Source organism: Xenopus laevis, chromosome 1S, assembly GCF_017654675.1.
Source record: "Xenopus laevis strain J_2021 chromosome 1S, Xenopus_laevis_v10.1, whole genome shotgun sequence".
In the NCBI taxonomy this organism is placed as follows: Eukaryota; Metazoa; Chordata; class Amphibia; order Anura; family Pipidae; genus Xenopus; species Xenopus laevis.
Window position 1 is genome coordinate 142,403,260 of NC_054372.1, and position 16,293 is coordinate 142,419,552.

The following is a 16,293-nucleotide window of genomic DNA, read 5'->3' on the forward strand; positions in this document are numbered from 1 at the left end:
CAGGTGTTTAATGCTGCAGCATGTACCAGTGGGTTCCACTGTAGTTATTACTCTGCCACTACTAAGTTGTTTAATATTATAATAGTATTACAAAGCGGTATTTTGTCCGAAAAGTTACTATAGAACATAGAACCAATTAAAAGAGGGAAGAAGGCAACAAGTTTTTTTTTCCATTCAGCTCAATCAATTGTTGGGTGCTCTCTCGTTCCATTTAATAAGATGCTAATTTCATCCCTTCAAAGCAAGTTCCCAGAGCAAAGGGCATTTAGGATTGGGTCCAGCAGAATACGTTAGGATTGGTTTACCAAATGAAACAAGATGACAGTTGAAAAGGACATTACTATGTGAACTCACCGTCTGATTGAGAAGAAGAAAGCAGGAAGAAAAAAAAACAGAAGGCATAAGTAAAAGGTAAAACAAGCAAGAGAGGAATAGTACTACTTAAATAAGGAGGAAAATTCAGCAACAAAGGAATATGCACACTAGTTACATGGTTAAAGATTAAGATTAAGATAAAGATTAAAAAAACCTCTAAAGTTGAAGACAGTCAAAGAGGTACCTGCTGCAAATGCCCAATATCTATTTGAACAGGAGGCACACGCATGCACAGTAGATACCTCTTTCGTCTTCACAGTCAACAAGAGGAAATCTCAGAAAAAGAGGGTGGAGCTTCACATTTAGACCAGGAACTAGCTGAAATGAGCTGCAGTTAAGTTGTTTGTAATTTAGAAACCTCATGAGACTGAATGCATTAATAAAGGTGTGTTATTCAGGAGGTTGTTTACCATATTTTTAGGCATTTTCAAATAAAACTATCTACATGTCTTTTAAACTGTTCATTGTCAGAGAATGTAGCAAATTGTTTCCTTCTCTAGTTAAAAAAAAGTGTCAGTTGAAAATAAACTCAAATTTGAAGCATTTTACAAATGACTTCTACAGTTTGGTTATAGGAATTCTTAAAGGGGAGCAGTCTTATTCAAAAGGTTGCTGTTATTTAGAATACCAGTGACTAAGAGGGTGTATGCAAAGAAAAATTACACAAGGGGGTCCTACATGAACAGCCATTTGTGTGGGTGTTTAATCTTTCTAATAACATTCCAAATGAAAGGTAGGCAGTAGTACATCAGATGTGAAGAACTAATGGCCTTTTCAGTTACTGTGCAACCTAACTGCCTACACCCCATCCCACCCCTTAAATAATTAACCTTTAACAGTCCCAAAAACATGTGTAAAAGTCAGCAAGGCTGCTATAAAGAAAAAGATTCTAAGGGGTGGAGGTAGCGAAGTCTAGAATACTATATATACTAATGGAAATTATATGAAAACTGTATTTGGCTTAGTGAGCTATTAAATCCATATTAAAATAATTGGAACAAAATTGCTCCCACAGCTGTTGTGCTGGTCTGATTACAAAACAGAATCATAAGGAGTACTGGTAAAGGTTTTGAACTGAATAAGAAAAAGGAAACTAACATTAAAGAAGAACTAAAGTACCAGAAGGCCAGTGCGATTTTTATAGACACCATCCTGGGCCACAAGTTCTAGTAAATGCAACCATGAAGTACTACAAGTCCGACCAGGGGAAAAGACCCAAAAATAGGTCACCATGTTGTTAAAGGTGGGTCTCCGTGCAATGTGCAATGACTTTCTACATTTTATTTTTATTTTGACACATCTAATATGACTAGCAATTGTGTCCTACCTTCCAATATGACATTGGCAATGCATTAAAGGAGAAGGAAACCCTGTAGAAAAAAACCCCGTACCCCCCACCCCACGTGTGGCGTTACTATGTTACTATGTATTAGTCTCCTCTCCTGCCTGCACCTGGAACAGTTGTGTCAGTTCGGGTGCAAGCACACATGGCTGATTTTGGTGCGAGACTGCAAAGTCTTGAGGTCTTTGCCGAAATCAGCCACATGTGCCTGCACCAGAGTCAACCCAACTGTTCCAGGTGCAGGCGGGAGAGGAGGCTAATGTTGAAGTAGGGGCTCATTCTCGGCCTGCATATTTCAGCAGGCTGATTTCAGTCCCCGTCGGGCATTATCCTTATAGTTATGAATTCAAACACCACATAGCAATTCTTGGATACTTACCTTTCAATGCAATGACTTTGGAGGCAGGGTTCATTATAGCACTTTCAGCTGAGATAGGGCGTCTCAGTGGGCTGTTGGGCTCAGTCATATCTATGATAACCACCTGTGCCTGTTCTCCAACCTTCTCCCGGATGCAGATAAATTTATCTGATTCCATTGTAAGTGTGCTAAACCCAATGTTGGCTGGGTTGATCCCCAGATTCTGGAGCTAAAAATAAAATAAAAATACGTTAGGATAACATTCACATGCTTCATTTTTAGTTGGTTAAAAGAGCACCAAGAACACAGGAGAATTAATTACTTTAGTGTTTGAGCAGAGTTAAGTTTCATGCAATCCTGGAACAGCCGCAATGATGAATACTGTGCAATCTAAAACAGTGTGAGAAGTACAATAGCAGTAGAACTCAAGAATCCACAATCATCTCTATTGGCATTCAAAGAAATGCAATATTCCTGGGGACTAGTCTATTCCAGTTATAGATTGGCAAGTGTGAGTTTAAAACAAAATACGATCGGATTTAAAGAAAATTTACATCAGGCTCAATTCAACTACTATTCTTTCTTACAATACGTCATATTTACCAAAAAAAGTAAGTATGTTTTTGAGAGAGAAATGTGACGAGCAGTTTTGCCGACACAATTGTAGTAGGGGAAAAGCCTGTAACAAAATGATGTATGTGTGAAATAAGCATGGAGCGGGTGAAAAAAAAAGTTGCTGATCTATCTTTATAATATCATTTAATAAAAATTCATCTTGGCAAAAAATAATTCTTGTACTCTTATTAAATTGGCGAAATTTCAGCTGAATTTTTGAAACCTTTTTTTTGCCAAATATTTATTTTTCAGTAACTTGAAGATGTCACCCTGCAAGGGCAGGGTTAAGTTAAAATGATAATTTAGTACACTGAAATGTATGGAGCATTTGAGCTGTTAAGCAGTCATTCATTTTGAAATTTAAGCAGCTATCTGGATGCTAGGGCCAGTTTATCCTAGCAACCAGACAGTGATGTGAACATGCAATTGTAAGATGAATTGGAAAAGCCTGAATGGGGTCGCTGATCCCATCTAAAAAACAAATGCTCTGTAAGGCTACAAATTTATTTATAGCTGGTTTTTAATGCTCCACTTTCGATTTAGGCTCTCTACTATTCATATTCCAGTCTCTTATTCAAATCAATGCATGGTTATTTGCAGGGTAATTTGGACCCTAGCAACCAGACTGTAGAAATTGCAAATTGAACAGCTGCTAAAAGAATAAGCACAAATAAAAAATTAAAACCAATTGCAAATTTTCTCATAACATCACTCTCTATGTCATGTCTCTATGAGTTAACTCAAAGGTTAACAACTCCTTTAATAAAAAAGTAAGAATTGCTAAGAATTGCTCATTCTGTAACATACTAATATTTAACTGAAAAATCCCTTTAAATGCATAGTGAAATTATGCTTATTTGAATTGCTGAGAAACGGCACTATGCATTTATTTGTCAGGCCTCACAATAGACTGTGCAAAACTCTAGGTGCCAGGGCACATCCATTCTGACAACAACCTTGAAGCAGCTTTCAAACCCTGCAGATTTTTCTTTGGTATTCACATTGGGCAAACATTATGAGCTGAATGCATTACCATTACTGCACAATCTCTACTCACGCATAAGCCTCCTGTAATGTTACAGCTCTTTTACAAGAATCATAAATGGGCATATCTTAGCAGCAAAGGGGTAGGTGACCTGATGTAACTGGAGCTGTGGAAAGTCAAAATCAGTTGGCTATGGGCATAGCAGAGATGTGGAATATTGCCTGAGGAGAGTAGGCCAATGTCACACTAATAAGTTATTTACCACCCACCCCTTTGCCTCTGGTTCTTTAAAAATTATATCAACGCTTGCAGAGAGAAAAAATGCACAAACTTAACATTGGGATAGAATCTAAAATGAGTCAGATTAATGATAACCTGACATTATTTTACAGAGACAATCCTCTAGAGAAAGACAGAGACAAACCTCTTGAGAAAGACAGAGACAAACCTCTAGAGAAAGACAGCGACAAACGTCTAGAGAAAGGCAGAGACAGATGATTCCGTTAAAAGAAAGAATGCAGCACTACCCCAAGGAAAGTTCCCAACCCCTGCCTTCATGCACATTCAGTTGGAGCAGATGAAGAGTGAAAATATGCCCCCCCCCAAAAAAAAAAAAGTTTTTGTGACAGTGTTGATTTCACATTGAGAGATACAAATTTTAGGAAAAGAATGTTTTTTGGCATTTAGTCAGTTAAAAAAACCACAATGTAATGAAAATACCTGTGCGGCAGGGATGCCTGCCGCATGTTCCTCAAGCGCTGGCGCCATGTTGCTCTAGGGCTCTAGCGGCACGCCTGCGCGCCTCTTAAATGCGCGCTGGTGTGGTTGCGCCAGCGCGTTTGGCGCGAAATTTGAATAATATTTAAGGGCCATTCAGCGTACAGCCCTTTGCCCGTGATAGAACTTTGTTCTTGTGGTTTCCTGAGCCTTGAGCGTCTGTTTGTATTCTGATCTGATTATCCGTGTTTGACCCAGCCTGCTTTCTGACTATCTGACAATCTGTATCCTGACCTTTGCCTGCCTATGACAACTCTCCTGCTTAAACCCTTGATTGACTACCCGGTTTTGACCCTTGCCTGCCTGACGATTCTGATATCCGCCTGCCTCGACCCAGCCTCTTTGACATCCTTCTGCCTAATCCTTTTGTACTGTGACATTCAGCCCAAAAGACTCTGCTACCAGCCGTGCCCCTTTGCCAGCCAGAACATCTCGCCTTGTACCTCTCATTAAGTCCAGGTGGCACCCAAGTAAGCTGAGGGCTCCTCCTGAAGCCCAAAGGTGGTCACACTACTGGTGAAGCCGAGCCGAGACCAGGGTACTTGGCACTTGTTCTGGTATTGGGTGCCGGTCTTGACACACATTTATCCCAAAAAATGAGAAGCAACACTGTTATTTTGAGCTTCTTTAACATTAAAGCTTTCCAGATACTTTTAGACAAACAATTTAAAATACTAAGTGCAAAAGCAACACCTACACAGGGATACCCAATACAAATCTATAAAACAGTAGAGGGAGTAATGACTCACCTAATTACTGTGGGGGAAAGAACAGAAGGTTTCAGCTAAATTATTCCACTGCCTTCTCAGCACTGATGCAAGAAAAAAGGTAACAAAAGAGCAGATGAAGCACATGATGCTCAAACCTTCTTTAGTAAACATTCTTACTAAATATAATAATAAATATAAACAAACATATCTCCATGTATTCGCCAAACTGCTCGTTATGTTCTTTTCACAATCTGCTCCACAATAACTCACTCAGTAAGCCTTATTTACAATTGTAATGCAGTATGCAAAGTGTCGTTTTTGGAAGCAAATCACCAATTTTTTGCCCCAGAATTCCAGCATCATTGTGTGCAAGTGTGCAAGAAGATGAAACTGACACCATTTAACGCAATGCAACAAAATGTACACTACTTTTTTGGGAACCACATGCAAATTTTGGGTAGCGTTAATGGGGTAGTTCATCTTTAAGTTAACTTTTATGTGTCATTGAATGGTCAGTTCATTTCAATTGCTCTTTATTTATTTATTTTTTATAGTTTTTGCATCATTTGTCTCCTTCCTACGTAAAGTTTTCAAATGGGGGTCACTGACCTGTGAAACTAAAATCCTATTGTTTCTTTATGTTATATATCTTTTTATTCAGTCCCTCTCCTATTCACATTCCAGTCTCTAATTTCAACGACTGCCTGGTTCCTAGGGTTATTTGGACACTAGCAACCAGATACCCACTGAAATTCGAAAGAGGACAAAAATTTAGATGATTAAAAAAGCAGAAATAAAAAACTGAAGACTTAAAAGTTCTTGAGATATCATGGGTGTGGTTAAAAGGGGGAGTGGTCAACACTGGCTTCCATTATCGGCCCTCCACCACATAGGCCATAATAATTCTGTCCCCGGTACCACAGAAGTTGGACAGCACTGCCGTAGGTAAACTTTACATAGATAATGAATTTGGATTGCTGAATAGCAATTGATCCCAGCTTCCAATGTAGGAGTGCTTATTTTCCATATTTTGTCTTAAAGATCTGAACAACTCTAAATTCTTTCTTCCCCAGACAAGAGTTTTGCCTGAAAATGCTTCCAGCTTTCAATGTAGGAGTGCTTATTTTTCATATTTTGTCTTAAAGATCTGAACAACTCTAAATTCTTTCTTACCCAGACAAGAGTTTTGCCTGAAATGCTTCTGACTACATGATTTCTGCATATGTTACCATAGGTTATTTACTTGTTGCTTATAATGGGAACTGATCCATGTTAATTCTCAGAATTTAGTTGCAAAGACATCCACACTAAGGGGAAAAATAAACAAATGAACACTACTGAAATGGCAATAGAAATAATATATATAGCTCATAGTTTAACTCCATTGTGACAGCACTAATTTTTTCAGTATTCATAAATAGTTTAAAGGACATGTAAACTCCACCACAAAAAATTAGTCAATGAACAGCCTCTTTGAAATCCTTAGATAACTTGCCACGCTGGTTGTTAAAAGGCTAACAGTAAGGCTGCAGTATCCCCTTACTCACTTAGAAATCCTTCTACTCCTCTATTCCACTCTACACCCTCTATCAGGAATTTGCTTTGGCTTTTGACTCATGAGCATGCTCAGTTCTTCTCAGCTTAGATCACTAAACACACCCTCCCGTCTAACAGCCAATGAAGAGATAGCATTGCTGGTTCCCATAGAAACTGTAGCTGTCTGATCCCATTTTTTTCTCCTAACTACTTCTCCTGAGCTCAGCTTAACCATTACAGTGCTCAATCCCAGCAGAACTTTTTATCAAAATATTTTGTGCCAGTGTAAACCTGCATTCTGCATTGCATGAACTTTACAGCATACATACAGTATCCTGTTTGCAGATGCCAATATTACTGACGATGTGTCAGAGGGAAAATGGCCACCGGCTGAAAACTGCTATTTGTTTTAGGAAAATGTGATGGCAAATGGAGGGGTATATGCAGTACAAATGATGTGGCCTGGGTGGGGAAGATATGTGGAAGAAGCTTTACATGTCCTTTAAAGGTCCATTATACATTTATTTTTATTAGAAATATTAAGGATTCAATATTAAGGATTTAATTAAAAATTTTATGCACGGTTACCCTACATTGGTAAAAAAAAATTAGTTTTTTTTTGCCTTAAAAGAACCACTATACAGTAGTTTGTATAAATTGTATTAATAAATTGCCGTGTAGCCATGAGGAAACCATGCAAGGCAGACAGGGCAAAAGGGCTCAATTTTACACAACAGATAAATTCTGTAGAATACAATCATGTCATTAGGAGGTTTCAGTTTATGTTGACACCAGAGGTGTTAGACTTAATGCCGCTGCAATTGACCCTATTGAGACAGATCAGTGTACTATGACAGGGGACTTGTTAAGTTTAGATTATTCTTTGTTAATGTTACTCACAAGTCTGTAGGCGTAGTGGTTATTTGTTTAATAGTTGAAGAGAAGACAGAAGGAACAGTTGCCACAGGCTAATGCTATGGAAAGACCGATGAAGACTGATGCTGAGATTTTGTAAATGCAGAAAATTATAAAACAGAGCTCAATTCTACATAACCTTAAAAGGGTTGTTCGCCTTCAAACACTTTTATCAGTTCAGTTGGTTTCAGATTGTTCACAAGAAATAAATGACTTTCTATTTGTGACCGTTTTTGAAGTGTAAAGTTTCATTTTGCACCTTTTAAAGCAGCTCTGGGAGGGGGGGTTGCCGACTCGTTAACTATTCTAATTTGATACATTTAGTTGATAGATTTGTTATCTTTGTCCCTGCTGAGCAGAATCAATGAGTTTCACTAAAGGCAGCTGTTGGAATTGATACAATAGTTGCTATATTTCTAATATTCTAAAGCAGCTCTGGGAGGGTGGGGTTGCCGACTCTTTAATTGTGCTAAATTTATATACATTTAGTTGATATATTTGTTATCTTTTTTTCCTGCTGAGCAGAATCCCTGAGTTTCAAAAATGCAGCTGTTAGAATTGATACAATATTGCCAATATTCCACAGATATTGCTGAGAAATGTATCAACTAATGTAGTAAATTGTAACAGTTCAGATTCTGCACCTGGATTACTGAGCTGCCAGATTCAAACACTAGAGACAGGAACTTTAAACTTTGAAGAGGGACTTCATGACCCAGATTGTTTCACTTTACAATGGAAAAAATAGTCAGTAAGGGGTTGCATGACACTGTGAGCTTAAGGGATGTCAGGAAAGGGTTCTAAAGAGTAACATAGCTCACTTTCAATCTGCGGAATCTGATATATTGGTGTATAAAAATACTTTTATATTTACATTGTATTTTTGGTAGTTTTCTACATAAGCCAACTGAATGAGCTCATGTCAAAAATGGTGGATTTTTTGCTTTTAACAAGAACAAGCAAAGGCCGAATTACCGAGCCATGCCAATTTTTAGGCGCCCTTAGTTTATATACAAAAAAAACAGACTGTCTTCAAGTTTGTATTCATGGCCATTATTTGTGATATTAAACCAGTGGTTGTCATTGCACAGTTGGCAGCACGTACAAAAAAGGGGTCATTTTCATGTTTCTGCCCATAATTCTATAAAATGAAGCTTCTCATTTTTGGTTTTAAAAAAGTTGTTCATTCTTCTAAAACTTTTTTACAGTTCAGTTGTTTTCGGATAGTTCACCAGAAAAAAAAAATTGTGACCATTTTGTAATACTGAAGTTCCATTTTTAACCTTCTGATGTCTTTCTAAAGTAGCACTGGTGGGGTCACCAACTCTGTAAACTTTAAATTTTAGAGAAAAAAAGGAAAGCAATTAAAAAATGTCTTTATTTCTGGTGAATAACCTAAAACATTCTCCAGCGTAACCATGGAGATCGGATACCTTACTTTCTTTTTAAAGGTTTGATTACTAACACAGAGGGGGAGATTTATCAAAATGTGAGTTTAAAGCTTAATAAACAAAAACTCACCCACGTTGTATTCATTCCTATGGGGTTTTAGCATTCTATTTATCAATGGGCGAATGTTAGAACTCACCATTTGATAAATATGGTTCCAAAAATCCCCGCTGTTGCCCAATCAGATGGGGTTTTTTTTGTTCTCTAAAGGTGGCCATACACGGAGAGATCCGCTCGTTTGGCGATGTCGCCAAACGAGCGGATTTCTCCCCGATATGCGCACCTTGAGGTGGGCAATTTCGGGCTGATCCAATCGTGTGCCCTAGGGCCCAACGATCGGATCCTAATGAATAGTAATGGGCGGTCAGATCGCATCAACGAATAGATGTGTCCGCGATCCGATGGGATTTTTCGTCCCATCCGATCAGTGAAGCCTGTCGGGGGGCCCCATACACGGGCCAATAAACTGCCGACACGGTCTGTCGGCAGCTTTTATCGGCCCGTGTATGGCCACCTTAACTTGTAGATGACTTTTGAAATTGAATTGCTGATTACCAGTGATATATTTCTCAATTGTTTTACACAGCAAGATAATTAGGCCCCTACATGTAGTATAGTTTGTAGCCAAAATATAGTGTGACTAACTAAAGTGGACCTGCACAGGGGATCAAAACCCCAAGATTTTCTTTGCTACTTAAGGGGCATATTTTGGGGGGGAAGAAAAAAAATTAGTAATACTTACACAATTCCTAGTATTCAATACTGGCAAAAAGAAACCAGCTGACTGCAGAATCCCTTTGAAACCTCATATAATTTAGATATAATATTGTTCACACCATCTGCTTTAACATTGCTAAAACAAACCAAATTTTGATACGCAGATTACAATACTTGCTGAAAGCAACACAGCTGTTACATCTCAAAACCACTCAAAACCAGAAAACATGCTACTAACTTTAGGTAACTACCACTCCACTTGGGGTTGAGCCCCTCTGAAGTCACCTGCTAATAATTTAATTGAATGCAAATTAACCATGAGCTTATTATGACAACAACACAATTTACCTACAGGAGAAAAGCTCAACCGTGTCTATGGTATCTTCCTCCCTTCCAGTAGATCTGCTATCAACCTGCAAACTTTGCTTTCAGCATTTATTAAGCTTACTACTTACATGAGTCTCATAAGTCCATTTTAAAGGAACAGTAACACTAAAAAAAATTAAAGTTTTATCATGTATGGTTGCACTGCACTGATAAATCTGATCTGTTTGCTTCAGAAACACTACTATAGTTCATATAAACAAGATGCTGTGTAGCAATGGCAGAAAATGAAAAAGGCTATATGGCACAGGTTAAATAGTAGATAACAGATAACACCATTATGTTCTACAGAGCTTTTTGGAAATCTGTTGTGTAACCTGAGCCTTTTCCTCTTTGAATAGCTGTTCCCATGGCTAGACAGCAGCTTATTTATATAAACAATAGTAGTGTTTCTGAAGCAAACACAGCAGTTTTATCAGTGCAGGGCAACACCGCATTATATTTTTATTACTTTAAAGCACTTTCATTTTTTGATGTTACTATTCCTGGAGATCAGCATTACTTTGCTCCCTCAGCCATTTGTCTTTTGAGACAAGGACAACTGAAGATATGCAGAAATATTGTCTGTTGTTGTACTTGCATCCAAGCTCTCCAAACTCTTATCTATGTTGGTGCGCATAGGGTACCTCCTGCATGTTTTACACAACTTTCCTACCAGCCTGAACCCAGTAATGATGTGTGGGCTGGAAATGCTCTGACCCACACTCACTCTAACCTGCCTGTTCTCAACGTGTTGACAAAAAAATTGCAAAAAAATGTGCAACGTGGACCCTACTCGGACCTCTCGATCACAGGGAAGTTCCACTGTCCCATCAACAACAAGGGAGTCCAGCCACAGCACAAAGGGCAAGTTCAAACCACACCTGACCTGGACCAAATGCGCTGGCCCAATTTTCAGCCCACACATCATTAGGTAAATAGTACACACCCAAAAACTCACACTTTTTACACAAATACATCCACATACATGTTTGGTTGGGGACACATCCATGTGTACACAAATTTATACGCTTAACAGAATTGTTACTATTTTCTTGACTGTGCTTTTTGCCTTAAAAATTATTTTATTGCCAAGCTTGACTACCAAGAACACCAATCCACCTGCATAATAACTTTATTTTACCTTGGCAAAAGGTAATTGCTTCTTAGTAGGGATGCACCGAATCCACTATTTTGAATTTGGCCGAACCCCCCTGAATCTTTAGCAAAAGATTCGGCAAAATACCAAACCGAATCCTAATTTGCAAATTAGGGTGGGAAGGGGAAAAAATTTTATTCCTTGTTTTGTGACAAAAAGTAATTTGCATATGCAAATTAGGATTTGGTTTGGCCGGGTAGAAGGATTGGCCGAATCCTGCTTAAAAATCCCAAACCGAACCAAATCCTGGATTCGGTGCATCCCTACTTCTTAGTAGCGACAGGAGGTTCATTGCACAATAAGACTTGTGGAAACGGGATTGTGACAAAGAAATTCACAATGTAAAAATTTTATTTATTTCCTTGATTGTTTTGTTTGAGTTCTTTGTGGTTTTTATTGCATTCTGCATGGTTCTTTATTACTTCCTTTTGAAATTTTGTGCTCAATATTTTGAACTTAGGGGTATGTACATGGGTAATCCTATGCATATTGGACAACAAAACATTCTGAAGATCACTGCCATTCATATTTTATTATGATTTATCTTGGTACCAATGGGCATTTGAGATGCTATGAAAAATTAATAAAACCCAAATTCAGCAAACCTCTATAGTTTGGTAGACTGGAGTTGAAAGACATCTTTATATGCATATGTTACAGATAAGAACTTGAGAAAGGAAAAGTAAATAGAAGAAGAATTATTTTTACCTATATACAGGTTGGCACTAGTCTACACTGAATATGTCACTAAATAAATCACGTTGCAGGATTATTAGCATAATAATTTGTTTTCATGTTGATACCAATCAAAAGAAAACAATATAGTGATGTCAGTATGACTAGACATGGGCAGTGCAAACACAGGTAAAGGTACAATCAATTGCAAAGTATCAACCCAAAAGCAATGTAATGATGAGAAAAAAGTTGCATCAGGATCTACATTGCATTAACCCAAAAATAATAATTTTCCTATTGCAAGAAAATATAGTGTCAAGCAAATTTCTAATAAATATTCATTCATTCTTGTAATAGTTTTAGTTATTTGTAAATGCAACTTAAAGCAATAGCTGTATGTCCATTTTTACACTTTTGACTCTTAAACTTGCAACAAATTCATCTATTTCAGCCAAGATTCCATTATCACAATGTCTTGCATGCATTTTTTGCTCCTACATAGTCAAAACCACCAGTGCAGAGAATACCAAGCAACAGATACTGCTTTAAATGGCAATTACTTTTTACTCTGACATTTTAATGATTTTTTTTTGGAGGGTTGCTTACATTAGATTTAATGTGTATTATTCATTTTAAATCCATTAACATTTTAAAGGAAAATTCCCTTTACAGGTAATACACATTTATTATTAATAACTTCAACCACCCCACAATGAGAAAGCTTAGTCATATTTTCAGTTCCCATCTGAAAAAGGCTGACATGGAATCTCATATATTTAAGAATTTAGGAAACTTAGTAATTATGTTGCAAGGCTATGAAACAGTGTTAGGAAATGTTTGAGGAGATTTTAGTGAACCCTTTGACATATAGAATATCTGTTAAATAAATATAAGGAGAAATGGAGAAACCCCAAAAAATTAAAACATTCCATTGCAGAAAGCTTTTTGTCTTGTATTTTAAAATACATTCCAAACAGAATAAGATGCGACATGCTACAGAACATCATCTCTAATGTCAGCAATAACTTAAGGCTCATGAACCCACCAAATGCAAAATCTAGGGGTCTCTACCTTCTTTCCCCCAACATTTTTATGTTTACTCTTGTAGGGTCATGCTGCAGGGCTGGTCGTTAAATTAGCAATGTGCTCTGTAGACGAAAACAAGGCCGTCAGGTTTTATACAGAGTGGGGCAAAGCTTGTACTCAAATACAGGGCAGTTTATAGATACAACTGAGAGTTCATTCATAGTCTTCAAATAGAAAGAGAGGAGGTTAGGGATCCAGCAAGCTGTACTAACACTCCCAGTCCCTCTGATAAGGGGAAGGTGGGGAAGAGAGAGAGCTCAGTCAGCACTTCCTCCTCTCTATTCATTTTAAAACATTCCTTTAATTCCTGGTGTTAACGTCTTCAATGCTGGCATTGTATGCAAACCGGACCACTGGGGTTGGAGCCTTGTGTTAACTCTTCTGACAATCTATTCCATGTTATTCATGAACATGCTCCCAAAACGGATAGGCATAAAACCCTAGCCAAAGTAGAAATAGTTATAATGAAACCATTGATGATGATCAGCCTTTTTCCTCCATCTCACATTCCAACTGTTTGGCCCAGATACTACTGGATTTATATTCAGATAAGAAATGGCTGTACCAATATGAAGCAGAGCTTAAGAATTGAAAAATTCTCTGCCGATTACCCAGGATAAAATGTAACAGTGCTGCCAAGAAGCAGAACCCCACCAAATGTCCATTTTAAGGCTTGATAATCACTAAACTAGGAAAAAAGGAGGGGGGCTGGTATAACATCTGCATCATTCACAGCATTTTAATCCAGCTGCACAGCCGACATACACAGAAATAAAGAGCATTGCGGCAAATAACAGGACAGCAGCGGCACAACATATATTGTGAGAATCCCAGCAGATGAGCTGCACCAATGCACAGATTGGGGGGGTCCTAAACAACTCAGCTGATTTCTTTCAGCAGAAAAGACCGCCTAAAGATTAATATAAATTAAAGATTTATATTATATTAATATATAAAAGATTAATATAAAGCTGAGCAGGGGCTGTAAGGGGAAAGAGTTATTGACAATGATTAAAGCCCATAGATTTGGTGTACAAGCAATAAGCCCAGCACAGGAGTCACAGCTACAGGGCCACACTGTTCTGCTATGTCATAGTACAGAAGGCCCCAGCATGCCACAGCTCCACTTGGATCCAATCAGAAAGGAAAGTCTCCAGGAGGCCCCCTGGGCCGCAACATAGATATAGTGATATACATAACCCGCTATGATCAGACAGTTACATATATTTTACCCAGTCCCTAAGGAAACCGGCTCGTTAGAAATTGGTTCCTCAGTTGCACAACTACAGTATCCTTCCCTTGCAGCTGGGGTTGATGGGAGTTGTAGTTCTGACACAGCTGGATAACGGTTTCCTAATGATTTACCTTACACAGGGCGATACTTGCTTATTTCTGCTTCTCCTTTGCCAACCAGATGCTGCCCGCCGCCCTATTAAATCGCATCAATTCCTTGTGCTCACCACGATAGAACCAATACATTGGCAATTTCATGCAGAGACCCCCAGTTTTCTCTTCTGCATCCAGATGTAAATGGCTCCATTCCCCCGTCACGTTTAATAAAAAACAGCCCTTTACCTGTATGTGTTCCTGAAAACGGATAGGCAATATCTGCGCCATGCTGGCTGGCTGTCCCGGGCCTCTCACTCCAATCCAACCAAATCTGTGTCCTGAGGAGACTCCGCCAGCGGCGCCCGGGACACACGGTATGACTGAATCAGGATCAGCGCATGCGCAATGTCACGCCGGCTGCGCAGGCTCAAATATGGGAAAATAGAGGAGGGGACGTTGCCCTGGTAACCGTGAATGGAAGCCATGGGTCTTTTATGGTTCTTACTCCCTCTGCTGGGTTCCTTACTTGAGAGTCGTTTTGTAAATGTTTTGTCATTTATTATTATTTCTAAATGAACTAGAATAGGAAAACAGTAGGATGGGGGTATTTCGTTTTTGTTTCTTGCCTTAATATGAGAACAATTTATTATTATTTCTAAATGAACTAGAATAGGAAAACAGTAGGATGGAGGTATTTCTTTTTTGTTTCTTGCCTTAATATGAGAACAATTTATTATTATTTCTAAATTAACTAGACTAGGAAAACAGTAGGATGGGGGTATTTCTATTTTTTCCAAGGAGTCTAAAAAGGCATGAAATCAAATCCATAGGCTCAGGGCTGGATTAGCATAGAGGATACCCCTAGGCCCACTGCCGTTCGTCGCCCCTGTCCCCTCCCCTTTATTCGTGCAAATTTTCATCATCTGGACAGGAGCAATGTGGATTGGCGCACAGGAAATTTAAAAAAAATGGTTGTATCTCCAGCGTATCACAATGTTTTTGAACCAATGTGGTTGTGGTTGGGCAGCATGCCACCCCCTAAGATCCTGCCGTCCTAGGCCGGGCCTAGGTGGCCTTTCCACAAATCCGGGCCTGCTTACACTGCAGGGTTCATATATAATGAATTGAATACCTGAAGATATTCTCTATACATTGATCTCAAAGCTCAGCAAAAAAAATGTTGGGGTTGGAGGACAAGCCCTGATTGTCAACTGATCCCTTTTCCAAAAAACAGACCATTTTTGAAAACATTACATGCATCTGTCTTTATGGGAATGAATCAGCAACTTGTATTTGGACATAGCTGCTAACTTATCCCGTTAAACTAGGGATGCACCGAATCCACTATTTTGGATTCGGGTGAACCCCAGAATCCTTCACGAAAGATTCGGGCGAATATCAAACCGAATCCTAATCCTAATTTGCATATGCAATTTAGGGGTGGGAAGGGGAAAACATTTGTACTTCCTTGTTTTGTGACAAAAAGTCACGTGATTTCCCTCCCTGCCAGGCCTGGACTGGGAGTCAAAATAGGCCCTGCCATTCCAAGTACACAGAGGCCCAAACAGCCCCCTACCAGCCCAAAACAGCCTCCTACCAGCCCACTATATGGTAACTTTCTATGGAACCATACAGCAGCCCCTCTGGCATTTGCCAGAACCCACAGATTGCCAGTCCGGGCCTGCTCCCTGCCCCTAATATGCATATGCAATTTATGATTCATTTCGAAGGGGCAGAAGGATTCGGCTGAATCCGAATGCTGCTGAAAAAGGCCGAATCCTGCATTCGGTTCATCACTACTTTAAACATCGATACTTCTCCTCATGCTGCAAGAGTGTTTATCAGTTAGTAAATGGAATGCCAGAGTACTAGAAAAACTCCTCGTGGGCTTTGCTCTTTAAC

At 38.8% G+C, this 16,293-nt stretch overlaps 1 protein-coding gene across 3 annotated transcripts in view; it reads right to left on the bottom strand.

Moving 5' to 3' along the window:
• cltcl1.S (clathrin heavy chain like 1 S homeolog) overlaps positions 1 to 14,801 on the bottom strand; it is a 47,407-nt gene extending 32,606 nt beyond the window's left edge. For 2 of the 3 annotated variants that reach the window (XM_018244110.2, XM_041580298.1), the window contains exons 1-2: positions 14,638 to 14,801; positions 2,097 to 2,304 (exon numbers count right to left, since the gene is read on the bottom strand). In XM_018244110.2, coding sequence (XP_018099599.1) covers positions 2,097 to 2,304; positions 14,638 to 14,679 — 250 coding nt within the window. In that variant the 5' untranslated portion in view covers positions 14,680 to 14,801. Of the gene's footprint in view, positions 1 to 354; positions 358 to 2,096; positions 2,305 to 14,637 lie in introns of all 3 variants that reach the window. The other variant, XM_018244109.2, reaches the window with a different exon arrangement.
• Positions 14,802 to 16,293: the final 1,492 nt, after the last annotated feature.